At 53.4% G+C, this 20,672-nt stretch overlaps 2 protein-coding genes and 1 long non-coding RNA gene across 11 annotated transcripts; 2 read left to right on the top strand and 1 right to left on the bottom strand.

Moving 5' to 3' along the window:
- The first annotated feature begins 561 nt into the window (after positions 1 to 561).
- Positions 562 to 12,615, top strand: LOC102413061 (secreted and transmembrane protein 1b). Of its 8 annotated transcripts, none has more exons than XM_044938721.2 (7): positions 569 to 907; positions 1,098 to 1,692; positions 9,905 to 10,057; positions 10,243 to 10,557; positions 11,137 to 11,172; positions 11,403 to 11,584; positions 11,810 to 11,950. In XM_044938721.2, the coding sequence occupies exons 2-7, from the start codon at positions 1,521 to 1,523 to the stop codon at positions 11,858 to 11,860; spliced, it is 909 nt and encodes a 302-aa protein (XP_044794656.2). In that variant the 5' UTR covers positions 569 to 907; positions 1,098 to 1,520; the 3' UTR covers positions 11,861 to 11,950. The 8 variants fall into 8 exon arrangements, with proteins under 8 accessions (XP_025135549.2, XP_044794656.2, XP_044794658.2 ...); XM_044938723.2 differs by lacking the exon at positions 11,810 to 11,950 and adding an exon at positions 11,957 to 12,615 and having other exon boundaries at positions 571 to 907; XM_044938718.2 differs by lacking the exon at positions 11,810 to 11,950 and adding an exon at positions 12,190 to 12,615 and having other exon boundaries at positions 572 to 907; positions 11,140 to 11,172.
- A 1,629-nt stretch (positions 12,616 to 14,244) lies between these two features.
- On the bottom strand, positions 14,245 to 16,378 carry LOC102411957. Its single transcript, XR_327827.4, has 3 exons — positions 16,259 to 16,378; positions 15,067 to 15,247; positions 14,245 to 14,666 (listed from the first exon to the last, which is right to left on the bottom strand). It is a non-coding gene; the product is annotated as an uncharacterized LOC102411957 (long non-coding RNA).
- Positions 16,159 to 19,643, top strand: CD7 (CD7 molecule). 2 transcript variants are annotated; one of them, XM_006061803.4, is made up of 4 exons: positions 16,159 to 16,447; positions 17,484 to 17,798; positions 18,054 to 18,265; positions 19,195 to 19,643. In XM_006061803.4, the coding sequence occupies exons 1-3, from the start codon at positions 16,318 to 16,320 to the stop codon at positions 18,248 to 18,250; spliced, it is 642 nt and encodes a 213-aa protein (XP_006061865.1). In that variant the 5' UTR covers positions 16,159 to 16,317; the 3' UTR covers positions 18,251 to 18,265; positions 19,195 to 19,643. The 2 variants fall into 2 exon arrangements, with proteins under 2 accessions (XP_006061865.1, XP_006061864.1); XM_006061802.4 differs by having other exon boundaries at positions 16,164 to 16,447; positions 18,054 to 18,187.
- The last annotated feature ends 1,029 nt before the right edge of the window (positions 19,644 to 20,672 follow it).

The following is a 20,672-nucleotide window of genomic DNA, read 5'->3' as shown; positions in this document are numbered from 1 at the left end:
TTAGGTTTTAGTGGAAGGGGACAGTCCACATGGCGCTCAGTTGGCACTGCGGACCTCTGGGCTTCCTCACCCCACCTCCAAACCACTGATAACTGTGGGGTCTCCCTTCTCCATACACCTTCGAGGCTTCTGCTCCCCCGTGGAAGGACCTTCAGACGCACTGCTCCCACCCCACTCCTGCCTTCCAGGGGGCTTTATTGGAAGTGCAGGTCTGATGAGGAACGTCCTGCAATGAACAGAAACAAACTCTTTCTCCTGCCCCCAACCCCTGCCACAGCATCCCTGCTGGGTCTCTCTCCCAGCCTCTCTCCTCGGGGGTGCGGGGACAGAGCCAGGCCCAGGCCTGCGCGTGCCCCTTTGTCTCAGGTCACCCTTGGCTCATGACTCTGCCGCCCCAGGTGTGAGCTCCCAGGACACATGCTGCCCGCAGCTGAGGCTGCACCTGCCCTCTGCCACAGGGAAGATGGAGCTGGGAGGGTGTACGCAGGCAGGCTAGGCAGCGGGATGACGTCAGCAGCCTTCCTCCGGGCGGGTCTGCAAGAAATCTGGGCGCTGCTGGCGAGAGCCCGGAAGCTAGCGAGGCTGGACATGGACCAAGGACTCCGGGTTCAAGTCAACAGCAGCCGCTTGCCTCCAGCAATTTGAAAAAAACGGAGCCTGGAGTCGAGCAAAGGACAAAGAGTCGAAACACCTCTGTCCTTCCCCGCCCTTGTGACTCTCACACATTGCCCTTATTCCCCACTTTCAGAGTCTCAAAGAGAGACATCTATCTTAGAGATTTTTATAAGCACGGAAACCATTTCTACATGAGAGACGTACACACCCCTGCAAGGAAACTCCTGGCTTCCAGCACTTCTCTGAGGTCAGCACCTATTGGACTCCACCCTCTGGGAATGAGGGCACTCAGGTATGCCCCAGGGACACCTGTTTTGGCCACAGAGTGTCTCTATACCCAGCCTGCTAGGACCCTCCGTGGGGAGGGAGCCGGGAAGAGGGGCTCCTTCTGCTCAAGGGCTAATGAAGGACAATTTATAGTTTAAACTCTTTACCACTTGCTCCTATTCACTCTTGCTCTTTATCCCTGCCTGTGTCCCCAGCATGACTTCTATCTAGGTCGACCCAACTTGCATTTCTGAAAGCTGGAATCAGGCTCTGAGGATTCTCAATGGGCAGGGCTCTGCCCAGTGTCTGTGTGTGGGGGTGATGCACACAGCAGGGGACTAGCAGGTCCCCAGATCCACGCAGTGGGGTGAACACACCCAGCTCCCCAAAGGAGGATCTGTTCAGACGGAGCTTGAAAGTGGAGAACTCCAGGAACTTCGTCTTCTGGAAAACTGCCACCTACCGTTTTCTTTAGAATGATCATCTAATGCCCTGCGTTTAATAAAAATATAATAAGAAATTCACTATCAAGAAACTCTTTTTCCCTGAACTCAGGGCAGTTCCTGAAACTCGAGTGACTTCCCATAACTTGATGTTTCCTTCCTGAATGTTGGACCTGGGTGTCAGACCTCACGTGCATGGATTCTGAATCCTCCTTCCCGCCTCCTCCTTGCTTGGCTCCGCCCTGGAATCTTTCGGGTTTAGTCCAGCCGCGCAAACCAGCGCACGGACAGGCTGAAGCTGCGGACCGGCTGGGCAGGCAGAGTGCAGAAGACGCAGGCGTGGAGGAGGCGGGGTACCCGGGCGCAGGTGAGAGCTTGAGGGGCGGTTGCCGGGGCTCCTGGTGTCGGACCAGTCAGCGCACTCAAATGGGGGCTGGGTTGATGGAGATGGGGCGCTGAGCTCTCAGGCTCTGCGCTGTGCGCCTCCGCTGAGGGAGTGAAAAAGACAAAGACTTCGCAGTCCTGGTGGGGAACTGCGTCTCTGCAGGGCGGCCCCAGGCTTGGCTCTGCCCGTCTGTGGAAGGACAGAGAGTTGGCATCTCGAGCTCCTAGACGTCCACCCATCCGCACAGAGCCCCTGCTGCCCGAGACCACATCTGGGACGAAACACTTTCACATCCAAGCCAACACTGGGGCTCTCATACTTGCCCACACGCTCACTTTCATGCACATACACACTTGTGTGCACTCACAAGGGGCACACATGCACACTCAGCTCATTCACTCACAAACACTCATTAAAACAGAACGAAACCTCTGAGACTTCCCCTAAGGTCGGGGGAGAGGGGCACTCCACTGCCTCTTTCTACGCTCTCCTTTCATTTTTGGTTAAGCTGCAGCAGCAATCTCTAAATTCAATTCACCACCCACTACTGGTGAATGATCTGCCATTTGAAAACCACTTTCCACTCCCAGTGCCTGAGAAGCCAGAGCCCCTGGGAGGCCCTCATCCCCTGGGACTAAATAATGAAGGTGGTGGGGAGGTACAGGCCACTCCCTCTCCCCTCCCCTCCCCCCCCACCCCGCCGCCCCCCTGAGGGTGCAACCAGCAGGTGCAAGGAGGGGGAGGATTCTCAGAGGAAGTGCCTTGTGAAAGAGAGTGAGAAGTAGCTCAGCTGATGGGCTGGCCTGTACTGAGGCTGTGAGCCGGCAAGGGTTTACAGACTCAGCCCCCAGGCCTGGAGGAACTTATTACTGCCCAGTAGGGATCTCTCCTGGCCATAGCAGCAGGGACAGGACACAGCAAAGGCTCCCCGGACTGGGGCATCCCTTCCCTCTGAGCCAGGGTTGGGGCTCCGTTTCAGTGTCTCCTGAAGGTGGTTGGTCGCCTCCCTCCACACTGTTGGTGAAAGGCCTGCCTGGACAGCAGGGTGCTCACCCTCCCATGTAAATATCCAGGTACATACACGTTACCACTGAGCCTTTGTGTGGGAAACCTGGTCCAGCTTCTCCTGGTGCTGCAGGAATGGAGATCCCTGCTGACCGAGAACCCCTGTGCCCCTGGTCAGCTGATAAGCCTCAAACCACATATCTGCTGCCTCAGTTTCCCCAAGGTCCTGTGGCAGGACAAAGTGCTGGCAACGGCATGCACTTTCCAAGGTGTTCCGCTGACTCCCAAATGTGATCAGGTCCCCAGTGACAGCACAAACCCCAGCTGTGTGCCCCGGCTTAATACACGGAGATACCAGCAGCTGTGACAGTGATCTGAGAGAATGGTGAATTGTTGCCTCACTTTTCCCAACTCCAGAAACCTCAGGGCCCTCCAGGTCTTGCCCCATGCATGCAGTCTTCCTGTACCACCCCCGACCCTCTGCCTTCTCACCCCTCTCTTCCCCTGTTCTGCCCTGGCTTCTCTCTCTCCCATTTTCCTGTCCTTTGCAGCATCAGAGACAAGAGGAGGAACTCAGACAGAGGAGTGGAAATGCCAAACTTAAAAACCCATCTGAATTTCAGATAATGAATCACTTTGAAATGTAAATATGTGGCAAATATTGCATAAAATATACCTATATTTAAAAATAAGACAGCAGTGGAACCCCAGACTGATAAGGGCGGCAGAGGTGCCTGAGGACACGGGGAGCTCCTCCCATCCCCAGTCCAGCTCCTCTATCCCCAGTCCAGCTCTTTGCAGACAGCCCTTCTGCACTCTATAAGGTGGAAAAGTCTGTGTCTCCATTGTACAGATTTGGTTTAATTGAGACTGGTCGATGGTTTCCAGGATCTGCCCCAACCTGGAGTTCTTCCCAGCTCCTAGGCTGTATCGTCTGATGATGAGGAGCCAGGCCCATGGTGGTTGGAGTTTGGGAGCAGAGCCTGGAGGGAAGGGACCCTGGCATTTCCTTGTCCAGATTCTGGAACCCTCCAAGGGCTTTCCCGGTGAGGAAAACCTCAGGAAGCTCATGAAGTTGGACTAAGAGGCTCGTGTGTGTGAGGGCAGAGCCCCGCCATGGCCTGGGGAAGGCTCAGGGAAGACTGGAGGTTTGGGGGCAGCGGGAAGAGCTGCAAGGAGTCCCAGCCAGTGCCCGTCTGGGAGCCCACACCTTCAGCAACCTTGGACAACACGACAGAAGATGGCCAGGGCTCACCTGTGCACAGGCCATACTCCCTCAGGAGAACTCCAAGTGGTGGTAGAAAGTCTGTGACACTTTCTGCTTTCATAGTCTTCTGGTCCTTTCATTTTCTGTGAGAACATGCCTATAAATAGCACATCTAAATAAATAAATAAATAACACAAATTGGTATTTAAGGTGAAGCTAAAACAGATACTAATGTTTAAAAATGAGTCAATGTAAAATAATTTTTAAGACATAGGGGTATGTGAAAAGTGAAAGTGTTAGTTGCTCCGTCATGTCTGACTCTTTGTGACCCCATGGACTGTAGCCCACCAGGCTCTTGCATCCATGGGATTCTCCAGGCAAGAATACTGAAGTGGGTTGCCATGCCCTCCTCCAAGGGATCATTCCAACCCAGGGGTCAAACCCACGTCTCCTGCATTACAGGCAGATTCTTTACCATCTGAGCCACCAGAGGAGCCCACGAATACTGGAATGGGTAGCCTATCCCTTCTCCAGGGGATCTTCCCAACCCAGGAATCGAACCTGGGTCTCCTGCATTAAAGGCAAATTCTTTACCAGGTGAACTACCAGGGAAGAACTAATTTTTAGGACATAGGGATATGTAGTGTTGTGAAAACCACAGAGATTAGGGTGGGGAGGCTGGCAGGGCAGGGAGGCTGGCAAGACAGGCTCTCTAGGGTGTTTCCCTGGAAGGTAGACAAAATATGAGATATTGAGAGCAAAGCGTGGTTTGGTGAGCCTGAAGTAGGCTCAAGGGACCCCACACACCTTTCCCAGGGGGCCATGCCCTCTCTGCTGGAAGACACCATCCGCCCTCCCACCCGACCTCTGGACTTCAGCCTGCTTCGTCCCTTTTGCTTTCCTTTTACTTGTCAACACACACGCTCCCTCCCAGAGTCCAGTCGGGTAGGTCAGCGTGTGTTACAAAAACACCGTTTTGCTGAGGTCACCCCCTCTCCATGTCACCTGGTCCAGGTGCAGACCAAGGTTGACCTTTGACTCATTCAGCTCTGCCGGGCCCCTGCCCAGAGCTCATTGGAGGGGACTGACCACACCCTTCATGTGGCATCGGCCCTGCAGGGAATTCTGAGCAGGTCTGCAGGGATTGAGCACCTATTGTAGGCAAAGCATGTGGGCAGCCCTAGGGGCCCTCCCCCCAGCACTGTGTGTGTGTATGTGTGTATGTCTCTGTCTGTGTGTGTGTGTCTGTGTATGAGTGTGTCTGTGTGTGTGTGTCTGTGTGTGTTTCTGTGTGTGTGTCTGTGTGTGTGGGTCTGTGTGTGTGTCTGTGTGTGTGTGTTAGTGTGTGTGTCTGTGTGTGTGTGTTAGTGTGTGTGTCTGTGTGTGTGTGTGTCTGTGTGTGTGTGTGTCTGTGTGTGTCTGTGTGTCTGTGTGTGTGCATGTGTCTGTGTGTGTGTGTGTGTGTGTGTGTGTGTGTGCGCTGTGTGCAGTGACAGGGTGTTCTCCCAGGGAGTGGTAGTAGGATCCTGGAAGCTTCTGAAGAGGGGGTGGCTTTGCCAGGCTAGCTTGTCCTGGCTCCACATGGAGTGAGACCCTGCGTGGTTCAGGACTGTGAATGAACCCACTCATTCATTTACTTTCAATCAACGTCCTGGTGGCTCAGAGAATCTGCCTCCAAGGCGGGAGACTCAGGTTCCATCTCTGGGTTGGGAAAATCCCCTGGAGAAGGGAAGGGCAACCTACTCCAGTATTCTTGCCTGAAAAATCCCATGGACAGAGGACCCTGGCGGACTACAGTCCATGGGGTCACAAACAGTCAAACAGGACTGAGTGATTTTCACTTTCACTTTTCACTCAGCATCCCAGAAAGTGCACTAGGAACTTGAAACACGACTCCTAAATTTATGGAAAGGATGAAAGCTGGACAATGGTCAGGAAAACGTGATGAGGAAAGGTTTTGAGGGGGCGAGTTTCCTTCTGGAAACTATAGACTGTCTCCCTCCCAGAGAGAACACACCTGCCCTTCCCACTAAGTCTCCTGGTCGCACTGGGCATTCGGTGATGATGCCAGGTCACCAGCAGGAGGCTCCCCCTCTCACACATGAGGGATCACTGCTCTCAGAGCACAGGCTTAGGTGGCATTCTTCCTTTGGGTCCCTGGGGGGTTAGCCTTCCATGTGACCCTGAGGACACCTGCCTGCTCCAGCCTTGGGGCCAGTGGGCAGGCCTCCCCGGGAACGTATTTTCAGGCTGGGGAGACTTGGTCTGCCTCCCCATCGATAGGACACACAGGCCCACCTTCGATGGGGAGCAGTGGGGCAAAGGCTGTTCTGAGGTCAGTGGAAGCAGCAGAGTGGCTGGGATCCGAGGGGAGACCTTGAGGAGACTGGAAACGCTGGGGGTCCTGCCCAAGACTTCCTCCAGAATGGGTCAGTGGCCAGAGATGAGCACACAAGATCAATCTCCTGCCTGCTGAGGCAGGCTCAGGGGAGGACATCCCTGGGAGAGGGTCTCCCTTCAGGCAGCCCCGAGGGCTCTGGCTAGGAGGCCAGGAGTCACTGTCGACCACCAGCAAGGATGCCTTTGGGCCCTATGGGTCACTGGGCACCATTCTGTGTATGAGAACCTTCCAATTTAAGAAAAGTTATTTTATAAAAAATACTCAGGAAACGAATTGAGCAGATCTTATCTGAGGCACCAGGAAAAGCCCCAGCACAGGAAGTTGCAACACCTCTTTCAAGAACATTCCATCACATGAGGTTCTCAGCAGCAAGTAATAGTGAGGAGCTATTTATGCCCCATCCTGGCAATTGCTGAAAGGCAGATACTGGGTTGTGTCTACATGTGAAATCTCAGCCTCTCTTGCATTATGCTGAGCAGGTTGGGGCAGGATCAGGGCAGCTGCCTCTCTTCACTCAATCACCAAATTCTTGGTTCCAAAAAAAAAATGATTAAAACTGTGTTAATGTTCTTGTGAAAAACGAATGCCCAAGGAAAGATAAACAGCCATAGAGAGAACCTGCCTTCCCGGGGTGAAAACGCATGATGGACAGCATAGTGGCCTGTATCCTGCAGCTGGCAGGGCCTGAATGGCCCCACGTGGTGGGGGCGCCTTGGCCAGGGCGACAGGGTGCTTCACTCTTCAGTGCCTCAGGCACCACTTGTCCTCCTGGAAAGGAGCAACATTAGACCTGTGACATGCCGCTTGCAAACAGACCTTGAGGAATATTCAAGATTTGAGCATAAAAATAGACAAAATTTGACAGTGATGGATATTCCACCATCTGGGAAGCCTTTTAAAAAGGATTCTCTACACAAACAAACAAAAACTACTTTAAAACAAAACCCTGAAGCTTTGAAGGAAAAGACAGACAGGACGACATAAACATGTGGAGTCCTTATTCCAAAGACGATCTGGGGAGAAATGATGATGGAAACATACCTCTCCTGGAAGGCAGTTTGTTTCTTTAAGGGGTGAAAGTCTTATAAACCTGTAAGAAGAAGACAGACACTCCCAGGAGGAGGAGCAAAGGGCTTGCAAAGGCAGTGACAATGTGGAAATCTGAAGGGTGCAGCCCTCCACAGCACCAGGTGTCACCAGGAAGAGGCGGAGCTAGAAGCCCAGGGGACAGGGCAGCTCAGGAGCTAAGACAAAGGGAATCCTTGCAGCCACTGAAGTCAAGCTTTCAGGATCAGGGAGGCAGACCTCACCAGCAACACACTACAAAGTGAGAACCAGACACAGAGAAATAGACAGAACATGACCCCAGAACACTCCCTCCAGTGTCTGTGGTTTGTGCCTGATTATTCCAGTGAGGGGAAAGTTGAGGTCTGGGCAAAGAGGGAGGGGCCAGTGTGAGTGTCCTGAGGCAGCCGTGACCGAGGACCACAAAAAAAGGGATCAAAAGAAGCAAAGTTTGCCCTCCTCCAGTTTGGAGCCGGAAGTCCAAAATCAAGCTGTCAGCATGGCTGTGGGGAAATATCCTTCATTGTCTCTTCCAGCTTCTGGAAGCTCTGGCGTCCCTTGGCTTGTGGCCACATCCCTCCAGTCTGTGCCTCTGTCAGCTCCTGGCCTCTCCCTTGTCTGTTTCTGACAAATTTCTCTCTTCTTACAAGAAAGCCAGTCATATTAGATTGGGACCCATGCTGCCCTGATACGACTTCCTCTTTATTTATGGCTGCAAAGGGTCTATTTCCAAGTAAGGTCACCTTCACAGATTCTGGGTGGACATGTGTTTTGGGGCCACCTTTCACCCTTCCCTGATGGATCAGTGGTAAAGAAACTGCCTGCCAACGCGGGAAAGGCAAGTTTGATCCCAGAGTCGGGAAGATCCCCTAGAGACGGAAATGGCAACCCACTCCAATATTCTTGCAAGGGAAATCCCATGGACAGAAGAGCCTGGTGGGCTCCAGAACATGGGGTTGCAAAGAGTCAGACACGGCTTAGCAACTAAAGAGCAGCATTCACCCTAGTACATACAGTACAGAGTGCGAGAAGAGAAAGACAGTAGTGGGCTGTCTAACCTGATTCCACGTATGTAAAATCACATACATCTGTGTGCACAGAACACGTGTCTCTCAGGTGACGTCTTTCTTCCTCAACTACAAATGTTGTACTTATGTGAGAAAAGAAGGCTGTCCATCTTACGGTAAATTAGGAACAGAAGCAAGTTTAGAAAATCAAGGGAAGCCAGAGACAGCAGCACCAGTCACAGGGGTCTGGGGGCTGAGACTGTCCCTCGCCATGTCATTCTCCTTGTTTGACCCAGAGTCTCCTGGAGTCAGGACTGGGGCTGGTCACCAATGGCCCTCAGCTCCTGGAAGGGATTACATCCACACTTTCCTTTGCTCCTGGCCCTTCCGCCCAGTACCCCGCAAAGTGGAAAAGGAAAATCAGAGACACTGAATTCAAAACCAAAGAGTACCAAGTCCATGGCATTCTGGAAAAGGCAAAACTCCTGCAATGGTAAAAAGATCAATGGTTATCAGGAGTTGTGGGGAAGGATGGATGAATGGATGGAAAACAGAGGATTTTTCCGGCAGTGAAGCTACTTTTTGTTGTTGTTCAGTCACTAAGTCACATCCCATTCTTTGTAACTCCATGGATTGTAACCCACCAGGCTCCTCTATCCTCCTCTATCTCCTGAGTTTGCTCAAATTCATGTCCATAGAGTTGGTGATACTATCTAACCATCTCATCCTCTGTGTAGTACCTAATGGTAGCTACATGTCATTATGAAAAGTGAAAGTGTTAGTCACTCAGTCATGTCTGAGTCTGTCCATGGTATTCCCCAGGAAAGGCTACTGGAGTTGGTTGCCATTTTCTACTCCAGAGGATCTCCCTGACCCAGGGATTGAACCCTCATCTCTTGTGTCTCCTGCATCGGCAGGCAGATTCTTTACCACTGTGCCATCTGGGAAGCCCAAATGTCAATTTTACTGGATGCCAAAGCCTGAGATGATCATTTGTTTCAGAGGAAGTGAAAGTTCAGCTTTCCGGACTGTAACTCACGAGTTCCACAAGAAGACTCTTTTTGTTGATAAAAGCACATCTGGAGAGTGGACCAAATGTCCCCAAATGCCAATCCTCAGAATGCAAGAGTGGAAGAGGGGCAGGGAGCATCCAAGGTGGTCTTAGGCTGGTGTCAGGGTCAAGTGGCCACACGAGATTCTGTGTGTCACGACCGTCTCCACAGGACACATGGCTCAGGGAGTTTGCATGTTTTATATAAAATTCAAGATAACCCCAGCAATATAAATGCACTTGTGTCCCAGGGACTTGTTTCCTGCCTCATCTGTTTCTCATCTGTCTGACAGTGGTCCCACTGCAGACATTATAAAGGTGTCGAGAAGGGTCATGACACAGTTGGGTCAGGGAGGAGCTTGGGGACCCTCGCCCACCCTGGCCAGGGTGCAGCCCCTCTCACTGGCTTCCCAAGGAGCCTAAGGGAACTCTGACTCATCAGCTTTCCTTCCTCCAGGGAGTGTCCCCAAAACCAGTAAGGAGGACGAGGGACCCCTTAAAACTCATCCACATCCTGCTGGCCATGCTGCCGTCAGCATCCACTCTCCTCGCTCCCAGGATATTCTGGGTCCTCTTGTTGTTGGCCGCCTTCAGGAGTGCTCAGAGTGGAAGTAAGTCTCATGGTCCCAACTCTGCCAGGGGGACCCCAGCAGGGGCAAGATGGGTGTGGGAGGAGAGACCTAGATCAGGCCAGGAGGGGCCCAGGCTCCAGGTCGTGCCAGTGACCCCAGGAAGGACAGTCAGTGGATGTCCTGAGGTCTAGCCATGACCCACAGGTGTGACTTTCCCCGCACAGCCTGGGACAACCCCAACTGCACCAAGGGCGTGGTTTCTGTGTTGAGGGGCAAGCCAGCCACGATGAGCTGCAGCATCTCCAATGCCTTCTCCCACATCAACATCTCCCTGAAAGCGAACCACACAGCACCCTGGAAGCTCATCTTCAGTGTAAAGCCCCCAGGAGACTTCTGCCAGGATGGATGGCAGCTCCGGATTTGGGAGGGCGAGGCCCATCTGGTGACTGAAGAAGCCCAGGACACCCAGGCGGGGCAGTACAAGTGGAGTCTGCAGGGGCGCCAGAGAAATGTCGAAACCACCACCCTGAACGTCTCAGGTCAGCGGAGCGGGGATCGGGGGTTTGACCCCAACAGCTGTTCTGTTCGGCTGGGGGCGGGGGAGCAACTGGGGAGGAGTGATTCCAGCCCACCTGAGGTGCCCAGAGCCACGGAGATGAGGCCTGAAGAGGACTTCCACCCTGCCCCACCCACGCCACAGCTGTGCCCTCTCTGAGCTTCTCAGGGCAGCCCCGGCACGTGTGCCTGCTCATTGTCCCCATGTGCTCAGGGAGCTGGCCCCTCCCTCCCTAAACACCGCCTATCCCCCCACACCCACCCCTTGCTTTGCTGCAAACTCCCCAAGTCACCGTCGCTCCCTCCCCCCGCTTCGCCTGTTCATACGCAGTCAGTCACCCTGAGCGCTGGGGACAGGAAGCAGGGGTCCAGCTTTGCCCCGGACCAGGAACAGTGGGAGGGGCTGAGAAGGCACCCCTCAGCCTAGCCAGGCCCTGGGCGGGGGACCCAGTGAGGCCTTTATGAACTCCTGTATCCAGGGCTCATCTGACACCTGGGGCGGAGGGGCTGCTTCAGGGCAGGCCCTGGGCAGGCCCCCACCAACATGCCCTGTGTCTCTTTAGCAGACCTGCATTACCCGCCTCTCACACCTCCCACAGGTAGGTGTTCCTATCTTCATCCTGGGCTACAGGAGGGGAGCCCCCAGAAAGCCCCCTCAGGTCTTCCCTCTGCAGACACCTTCACCCTCTGTGCCTGGAGCCCTGCCCATCCCATGCACCCATTCCTCTGCCACTCTCCCACCCATGGGCTTCCCAACCACAGGCAATGTCCCCCTCGAGGGTGCCCCCAAGGTGGTGGGGGCTCCTGCACAATTGAACAAAGGAGGCAGGGCCTGGCCCCACCCCCACAGACCCGTGCATAACGCTGCGCAGTCTCCAGACTGATCCCAAGGACAAGAGCCAGATCCCGGTGATCCTCCCCATCCTCACCCTGGTCGTCCTCTCCATCCTGCTGATCTGCGCGCTGGCCTGGCGACGAAGGCGTGGTTACCCACTCTCCAGGCTCCAGCAGGTATGGGCCACTGTGCCTGGGCAGTGGGCTGGGGAGGGAATCTCGCGTGGGGTCATCTCAGACCTGGCATAAACACTCTGCCCCATGTCCATGTACCCACCAAGACTAGTGAGAGAGAGTGAGCAGTGCCCCTTCCCCGGAGGACCCCAGCCAGCAAATGCAGTCCCAGTCCCAGAACGCAGATGCCCCACCGCAGACAGGCCACTGATTCCACACCGTCCCTAGGACCCCCTGGAGGATGGCATGCGGGCTTCCTGCTCCTTCCAGGAGACCTAAGATGTGTGGATGGTGGATGTGTCTGCAGATGCACCTGCAGACAGAGTGGTGTCTGCACGTGGCTTTCATCTCCCTCCCTCCCTCCTCTCTCCCCAGGTAAGGAGGCTCTGAACCCGGAGTACCCAGTGCACCACACTACGCAGAGCGGAATTGCTGTGGGGAAGACCAGGCCGAGGACTAGAAGCTTGGCAACATCCTGGCCTCTCCCTAACACACATGCCAAGGAGGGGTCCTTAGTAGGTCCTGGGGTCCAAAGTACAAAAATCTCAAGTTCCAAAGCACTTGACCTAACAGGACCCTCCCCCGTCCTCCACCCCACCCATGCCTAGGCTCCTCCTCTGGACAGGAGTGCCACGCTGCGGTCACCTGGGAGATGCCCCAGTATGGGGTCCTCGGCCGATCATGCCTTTGGACCATGAATAAGACCCTCTTGGACCCTCTTTTCTTTGGACCATGAATAAGAACCAGTTTGAGGGACCCTCCAGGAAGCACCTGTGGAACCAAAATGAGGATATCAGTGGCCTGAAATGATGCATGAAGCCTCCTCTACCACCCCCAAAGGGTAGAGCAGCCCCTGTGGATGGGAGGCTGGACAGGTGGCTGCTGGTGGAATCTGTGTCCAACCTCCCTGGTCTCCCCCAGACCTCTCTGTCACCTGCCCCACATGCTGCCCCTTCCTGTTCCCAAATGTATATCAAACAGTACCCCAAACTGTATATGTCAGATGTCTTTACAAAAAAAAATTTTATAACTCCTGTGAGTGTATCCATTGTTTTTTTTGGGGGGGTGGGTGGCGGTAGGTTTTTTTTTTCTTCCTTTTCTCTTTTGTTCTCTTACGATTGGATGACTATCTTTAGTCCTGCGCTTGAATTGCTTTTTCTTTTGTGTGTGTATATCTATGATATTAATAGATTTTTGGTTTGCCGTAACCATGAGACTCTGATACAGCAGTCTACATACACGTGTATGATTGCTTTAAGTTGCTGATCTCTTCCTTTCCAATGCATTTCAAATATCCTGCATGCATCCTCTCCTCCTCTCATGATTACTGGTTTTGATATCATGTGTGTGTGTGTGGATGATTTCCTACTTTTACTGTATGTTTGCTTTTACCGGTGAGCCCTCCCATTTCATCCTTTTCTTGTTTCTCGTTGTGGCCTTTTCTTTTCAGCATAGAGAAGTTCCTTTAAAGATAGAGCTGCTGGGATGACCCAGAGGGATGGTTTGGGGAGGGAGGAGGGAGGGGGGTTCAGGATGGAGAACACGTGTACACCCGTGGCAGATTCATGTTGATGTATGACAAAACCAATACAATATTGTAAAGTTATTAGCCTCCAATTAAAATAAATAAATAAATAAAAAGATAGAGCTGGTTTGGTGGTTCATTGAGTGTATTCTAACTCATGTTAGAGTAGAAAATAGTCTCTTGTGTGTGAAAACACTACATCTAAATTATGGCATTCTTTTGAATCTATAAACATTTTTTTAGAGACATGATGAAGTTGTACAAAAAAAAAAAAGTTGATGTATTTAAGGGTTTGCTTTGCTGGATTTGTACTTAGTGCTCATTTCAACTAATATGGAAGAGTTCAAGAAAGTAAATTCAAGTTGCATAGGCTGAAATTAGATAGCCAGGCCTAGTTTTGGAGCAGTATTTGATTTTTATGCCAAAAGTATAGAACGTTACTGATTGCTAGTATTTTATGCTACAGAAACAGTCCTGTGGATGGACAGAGGAAGAGACCTCTTATTCAGGCAGTTGGAAAACAGATATATTAGCATAATGGGCTACATAAAATTGGACTAGAAGGCACTTGCTGCATGCCTGTCTCTTCATGGCTGATGAAATAGGAGGACAGCCACAGAATCCCAAAACTTGAGACTTGGAGGACAACTGGGCTCTAAAAGTAAAACTGTAATAACTACTGAAAAGAGCTAAAAGAATCATATATAGTACAGAAAATTTTCTTCTAGGACTGTAAAAACTTAGCTTGAACTGTAACTTCTATTTTGTCTATGTATCTTAATCACATATATAGGCATCTCCTGCTTACTCTCAGTTATCTGTGAAAAATTAAAGTTTCTGTGTGAAAATGCAAAAAAAAAAAAAAAGATACATATAAAGTGATAAAAGAAGGTTTTTCTAGAAGTACTACATTCAGCGCTTGGCAAAGCAAACATCCACATTGCTAATCTTCAAGATGAATACACTAAACCGACTAGCATATCATTGAATGAGCTGAGAAATACATCTTTAAGTGAAGAAAATAAAAATCTGAAAGAAGCTGCTGTGAGTCTTACAAGCTGAAAAGCCCAACGAGGGCTTCCCTGGTGGTCCAGTGGTTAAGAATTCGCCTTGCAACGCAGGGGACATGGGTTCGATCCCTGGTGAGGGAATTAAGATCCCAAGCACTGTGGGGCAGCTAAGCCTACATGCCACAACTAGAGAGCCCATGAGACCCGACACAGCCAAATAAATAAGTATTAAAAAAACAAAGAAGTCCAGATACATGCAGAAGGCCAGATATCTGGGAGTGCTTACTCACCATGAAGAATCTCAGATTGGATCAATGCACGGTGCCTGGCGACTGTATTCTCACAGGAGGGTAACAATCCCAGAACAACTTCACTGGCACCCAGAGTCCAGGTCTAGAACTGACTGTATTTGCATCTCCCAGGTTAAAGAAAGGTTCGTGCCAGAGATGCTGGGTTTGTTCCACCCCCTGGGCCAGGCCCCTCAGACACAGTGGGCACAGCACGTGGGACCGCCATGCTTTGGGGGCCGTGGAAATCTGTTCCATTTGGCCTAAAACAAACCAAAGGTGTTGATGCTATGAAAGTCATTCAAAGGTCATTTTAATATTGCTATTACGGTAGGATGGGCTCACTTTAAGTCATTCAGCCCCTGCACACCCAAGGCAGGAAACCTAGAAAGAAATACTGTGTCTGGGTCTTTGACTAATTTTAATTTTTGACTTGTTGCTTATCTGTACGTTCAAGGATTTCTCTAAAGGAAGTTTAGCTCTGAGTCCTTGCAGTGCCCTAGAGACCTTTCCCCCCAGGCCCCCCTTGCTCGTCCTCAGCCACACTGGCCCTCTTGCAGGCGCTCAGAAACCCCAGGCATTCTCTGGCCTTGGGGACCATACGTGTGCTGATGCCTCTGCTTGGAACCCTGTTCCCAGATGTGCCACCTGACCCTCTCTCACCTCCTCAGCCCTTTACTCCTGTGGCTCCTGAGGTTCGGCACCCCTCTCCCAACAGGTGCTGTGTGTCCTGCCGCAGGTCTGCTGGTCCTTCCCTGGAGTCGTCTCCAGTCCCCGGGGCTCTCGTTCGTCTCACCCTCTGCCCTTGGCACTGGCGCTGGCACACACGGGCGCCCAGGGAGTGCTGGTGATGAACAAAGGCAGGACGAGGTTGGAATGGGGTGTGTTTGACAAGTCAGATGCTTTTATTGCTTCCTGGCAACAATTTTGCTAGGATCCTCTGGGCTTTTGGCAAGATTCTGCCCCTGAAATAGATACCCCCTCACGCAAGAAGTGTCTGTAGATAGGTGGACAGCCCCTGCTAGGGGCAGTCACCCAGCAAACCTAATCTGCCCCCACCCCAGACCCCACCCAGGACCCCGAACCATCAGCACAGAAGCGTCCAGTCAGAGGAGGGGGTCTCCAGGGAGGAAATCTCTTAGGGCTTTCTGGCCATGCGTGAGCCATGTGCACACACCCGGCACACACACATGTAGCTTTGGGCCAACACTGGAAACTTAGCCCTCTAGCCCAAGGCTGCCAGGACAGAGAAATGTCTTCCTCTTCCTGGTTGCCCAGAGTCTGTCTCCTCTTCAAGCACCTCTGAGCCCTCGGGGTCAGGGTCCAGGCATGGGTCTCCCTCTGCCCTGAGGGCTGCTCACCAGGACCCTGGTGCCCCAACATACTGGATGTAGCCCAGCTGGGCAGTCTCCAGCCCTTGCACCCGCAGGAAAGAGAATTGTGAGCCACTCGGGCAGCCACAACCTGGGCACATGCCCCGGGCCTTTCCCCCAGGCTGCAGTGGTGACTGACTTGATACTCCAAGTTTCTGGACATAAATCAGGTCCCAGGAGAAAGTGAACCAGAAGACCAGGACATCTGGAAGCTGACCCCCATCCCCACCTGGGGACCCCCTTGTCTTTCTCCTGGTTCTGCCCCTGCCCATTCTTGCCCTCCTTTCTCCTCTCCCTGGTGTGCAACCGGGGCAGAGGGCAGGATCACGGATCTACATGTGAGTGCTCAGACTTAAGAGTTGGGGAGGAGCACTGCCCCTCCCAGCCTCGCCTACAGCACATCCCCTCGCTCATGGTACCACCTCCAGCAAGCCTTCCTGGAGGGCTCAACCGCCCGTCACTGTGTGCAGCCCCCTGCCTACCTCCTGCTCCATCTTGCTCCCACCGCGCCTGAACGTGGCACCTGGGAGCTGGTGGTGGCATGCAGTTGGGCGCTACAGACAGGAAGAACTGTGACAGCCCAGTGAGAGGGGCCCCTGCTCTTCCTCCTGCAGTGAGCATGGTTGGGCTCCTGGGGCTCCTGCTGTTCCCCTTGCTCCAGGCCACTGGAGGTAAGGCTTCCCGACTCTCCATTACCCCATCCCCCACCACACCCCCCCAGCAGGCTTAGCGCTTCCACTCAGCCGCGTTGCAGCCCTCCCCTCCCCACCTCAGACTGTCTTTCCGGGGAAGGGGGGTGATCTCTGGTAACTTTGAGGGAGACCTTCCCTTGGGGCCCTGGCAGTCCCTGCTGGGGGTCAGGTCCAGCCTTGGACACTTGGACCCAAAACCATGGGCGTTGAGATGTGGCTGATGTTTGGGTACAGAGTCTCTGTGGTTGAAACTCTTCTTTCTCTTTATCTGAATTTTCTCCTACAACCATCAAGGCTGTCTTTGTCTTGAGAAAACATCGTCCTTCTGCTTGCCTTTTGTGCAAAGTTCTGCAGTGAGAAAGAGCCCTTAGTTCCATAAAGTGGGATGGGGAATTGGCGGGCACAATTCTTGTGCCCCCTCCCCCCAAAAAAGAGCTGCAGAATTTAGTTTCTGGAAAAGTTGATGTTTGGATTATGTTTGCACCTGGAAGCTGGCCCTGCTGGGCCCCACTGGGCAGATGAGGGAAATTTTGGGGTGTCTCAGGGACAAGCCAGATGTGCCCACCTCATGGAGCCACTGGCTTCAAGTGCCTGGAAATGGTGGGGAAACTGAGGCAGTTAGTGTTAAAAGAAACAGGGAGAGAAGACAGTGCCCCTGGCTCTTGCGGGAACTGCCATTTAAGAGGGGGAGAAGGTGTAGAACCGGGAAGAGTGGTTGGAGGTCTGAGTGCTTTGGAAGGAAGAGGCCCCACCTCCGACTTCCCCTGACCCTCAGGGTGGGGAGAGGTCACAGGTGGCCTGGCCCTCTGGGATCCCCCTGGAACTTGAGGACAGCCCAGGGTGCTGGCATCATGTGTCGCTTGCTCCAAGGCTTCCAAAAGTTGCTTCATCCTTGGTGACATGTCAACAGTGGACTGTCCCTGGGCACCACTGCCCTGTCACCATCCCCTGCACAGAGATGGGTCCCTGCCCTTCTGGCCAGGCCAGTGGTGATGGTGGCAGGTCCTCCTTGCAGAGGTGTGGCAGTCCCCCCGCAAAACGATCGCTTTAGAGGGGGACTCCGTCAACATCACCTGCTCCACCCTGGGGACACTGCATGGCATCTACCTGAAAAAAACGTGGCCGAGCAACAGCGATGTGATTTACTATGAAGATGGGTTGGAGCCCACCGTGGACCCGTGGTTCCAGGGCCGCATTGCCTACTCAGGGCTGCAAAGCAACCTGACCATCAGCTTGTACCACCTGCAGTTGGCCGACAGCGGTGGCTACACCTGCGTGGCCATCGTGGATGATAAGATCTCTGGTCCCGGCACCTTGGTCATGGTGACAGGTAGGGAGTATGCCAGTCCTGGGACCTCTCCACCTGCCACTCGCCAGCCTGGGCTCCATCTGCCCCTGTCTGGGAACCTTCCCTCTAAGTTTGCTTGAGTTACTCCTTCCAACATGAGCCCAACTCCTCTAGGAAGCCTCCTGGATTCCCCCCCACCCCCCATACACACTCCAAAGCCCCACCCTGCCCTGAACCACAGAGGTTCCCAGGGACTCCCTCACCTGCCGAATGCCTCTCTCCGTTCCTTCTTCCCAGACCAACTGCCCCAGGCAGCGAACACGTGCCAGGAGTCTTGGCCAATACACTTTGCCCTCCCCACGGCCCTGGCTGTGGGCTTCTTCCTCATCGGGCTGGGACTGGGAGCAGTGTGTGTGCTGAAAAGAACACAGGTCAGTATGGACCCTTGGGTGTCACCAGTGTCCCTAGAAGCCCACTCCTCTCAGAGAGCATGACGGGAAGGAGAGTGGGTAAGCCTCGGGGATCTGGCCACATGGGAAACCCCAGCACCCACTCACTCCTTCTGTCAGGGGCCCTGGGAGCTTAGAGGGTTTGGATGGTGAGGCCCAAGATGAGAGGAAGCCCAAGAACTGGAACCACCTGCAGGGATGATCATGGTGCCAGGAACACAGGTCCTGGTCAGCTATTTAAGGGGGATTAGCAAGGTTCAGGGTGGCTCAGAGGGTAAAGAATCTGCCTGCAGTGCAGCAGACCCGAGTTTGAGCCCTGGATCAGGAAGATCCCCCAGAGAAGGGAATGGCTACTCACTCCAGTATTCTTGCCTGGAGAATCCACATGAACAGTGGAGCCTGGTGGGCTATAGCCCCTGTGGTTGCAAAGAGGTGGACACGACTGAGTGACTAATACTTTTCACAGAGGGTTCCAGAGAGATCCTTTCAGAGAACATGGGCATGCTGCATGTGACTGTGAAAGTGTGCACGCATGTACATATGTGTGCATGCGTGCATGAGTGAGGCCTGTGAGCATGTGAAAACCACGTGCAATCGGGTGCTGGAGGTGGGAGAGGAGGGGCCAACAGAAACGGGGGCCAGGAGGTGGTCAACTCACCCCTGGTCCTTCAGCTTTCACCCCCACATTCGCCCAGCACCTCCAGCTCTGCATCTCCAGAGAGCCAGGCCCCCTTCCCTGTCCAGGGCCAGGGTGCAAGGTCAATTCCACCTTCCACCTCCCCACCGCTGCCCCCGGGGCCCTGCCTCTGCCCACCTCACACAGGCCTGGGCAGCGCTGGAGAACCGAGGGGCTGGCTGAGGACCCTCCTGTAACGGCTTCATGCAGGCCCCCAAATCTATTATAAAAACTTCCTGAGGGGAAATGCCATGAAGACAGAGGGTGCTCCTGAGTGAGCTGCCCCAGTGGGAGACAGCAGGCTTTCTTTCAGATCCAGAAACTCTGCTGTGCGAAGGATAAGAGCCCAGTGTTCGTGATCTATGAGGACATGTCCCACAGCCGCTGTAACACCATGTCCATCCCCAACCAGTACCAGTGAGCCCGGCAGGACCCCAGGCCTCCCTCTGTCCAGCAGAGCTCTGGGCCGACCATCCACCCAGAACGAACACACAGGCAGCTCCCCACAGCAGTCAGGCTCCCACAGCCTCCTCCAGGAAGCCCTCCTTGCCTGCCTCCCACCCTTCTGGCTGCTCCTGGCACCTTGGAACCACTGGGAAGGAAACTTCTCTGTCCCACGGCTACCCTGGCCTTTGCATGGCAAAAGAGACTGCTCTGAAGGATGGACTTGCCTTGGGGCAGTGGTCAACTGGGGGGCTGGGAGCTGAACTCTGACCCCAGTCAAGCCTTGCCAGAAATAAAGGACTTCTCTTCTCCCCTTTCCAACTCCAGTGTCTATTTCTCAGCCACTTCAGAGTCAAGGCAGGGAGGTTTGCCTGACACCTTTTCTGGCATCGCTGAAGATTTCTGCAGCCTAAAGGATTCTGTGTGAGATTTTCAGGAAGGAGGGAGGGGCCAGGGGACACAAACTCACTCCAGTTCCTGTTATGGCTGAGAAGGTGCAAATCAACCGAAGCCCTCCCAGCCTCGCTGGTCTCCACCACAGGGTGAGTTGCGGACGGAGGAAGGGGAGCAGTGATCTGAGAGTCTTAACAGAGCTGCTGGGCTCTTAACTGGGCTGCTCCCAGTGTGCGCTCATGTTGCGGTGTGATGGGAATTGGGGAACCGACCTTGGGGAAACAAATGCACCCCACACGGGTGTGAACTGTAGCTGCATCCTCCTGGACCTGGGGCCAAGAACTGGTAGACCATGCTGCCCACCAACTGAAATGAGAAAGCCCTTCATCCATTGGGTTTGCAAAGATTAAAATGTCTTTAAGTAATACCACTCCTTTTAGCTGGAATTGAGTCTTGGGGACATGATCTTTGGTCACAGAAACAAGATTACAGTGATAGCCATGGCAGTGTTGCTTTCAATGACAAAACCAGCCACTGAGAAACTCCCTAGATGTCCAAATAAGAGAACCGCTCTACCGATTATGGTGCGCGCACACCAAGTGCTAAAAAGACCCCATGAAGAGCGAAACATCATGCTAGGACCTTTGCAAGATGCCATAAGGATACACGCTGGTGCAGAGTATATATGTGACCCCACATATGTACAGATGGGTGTGTGTGGTTGTTTAAACGCCTGGCAGCACCATTGCGTCTACACGGATGAAATAATGGAAGAACAGAAGAGGTGGTTCTGTCTGGCTGTGGGGTGTGTGTCACTGGGGCAGCGAGTCACTGAGACACACTGGGTTTGGGATGGGCAGCTTGGGATGTGGTCTCAACAGCTCTTGTGGAGGGTACCAGGACCTGCGGCTGGGACCCAGATGGGGAGGCAGAGACAAGGAACACAGCACCCCG

This window comes from Bubalus bubalis, chromosome 3 (assembly GCF_019923935.1).
Source record: "Bubalus bubalis isolate 160015118507 breed Murrah chromosome 3, NDDB_SH_1, whole genome shotgun sequence".
Lineage (NCBI taxonomy): Eukaryota > Metazoa > Chordata > Mammalia > Artiodactyla > Bovidae > Bubalus > Bubalus bubalis.
This window is presented reverse-complemented; position numbering and strand designations above follow the sequence as displayed.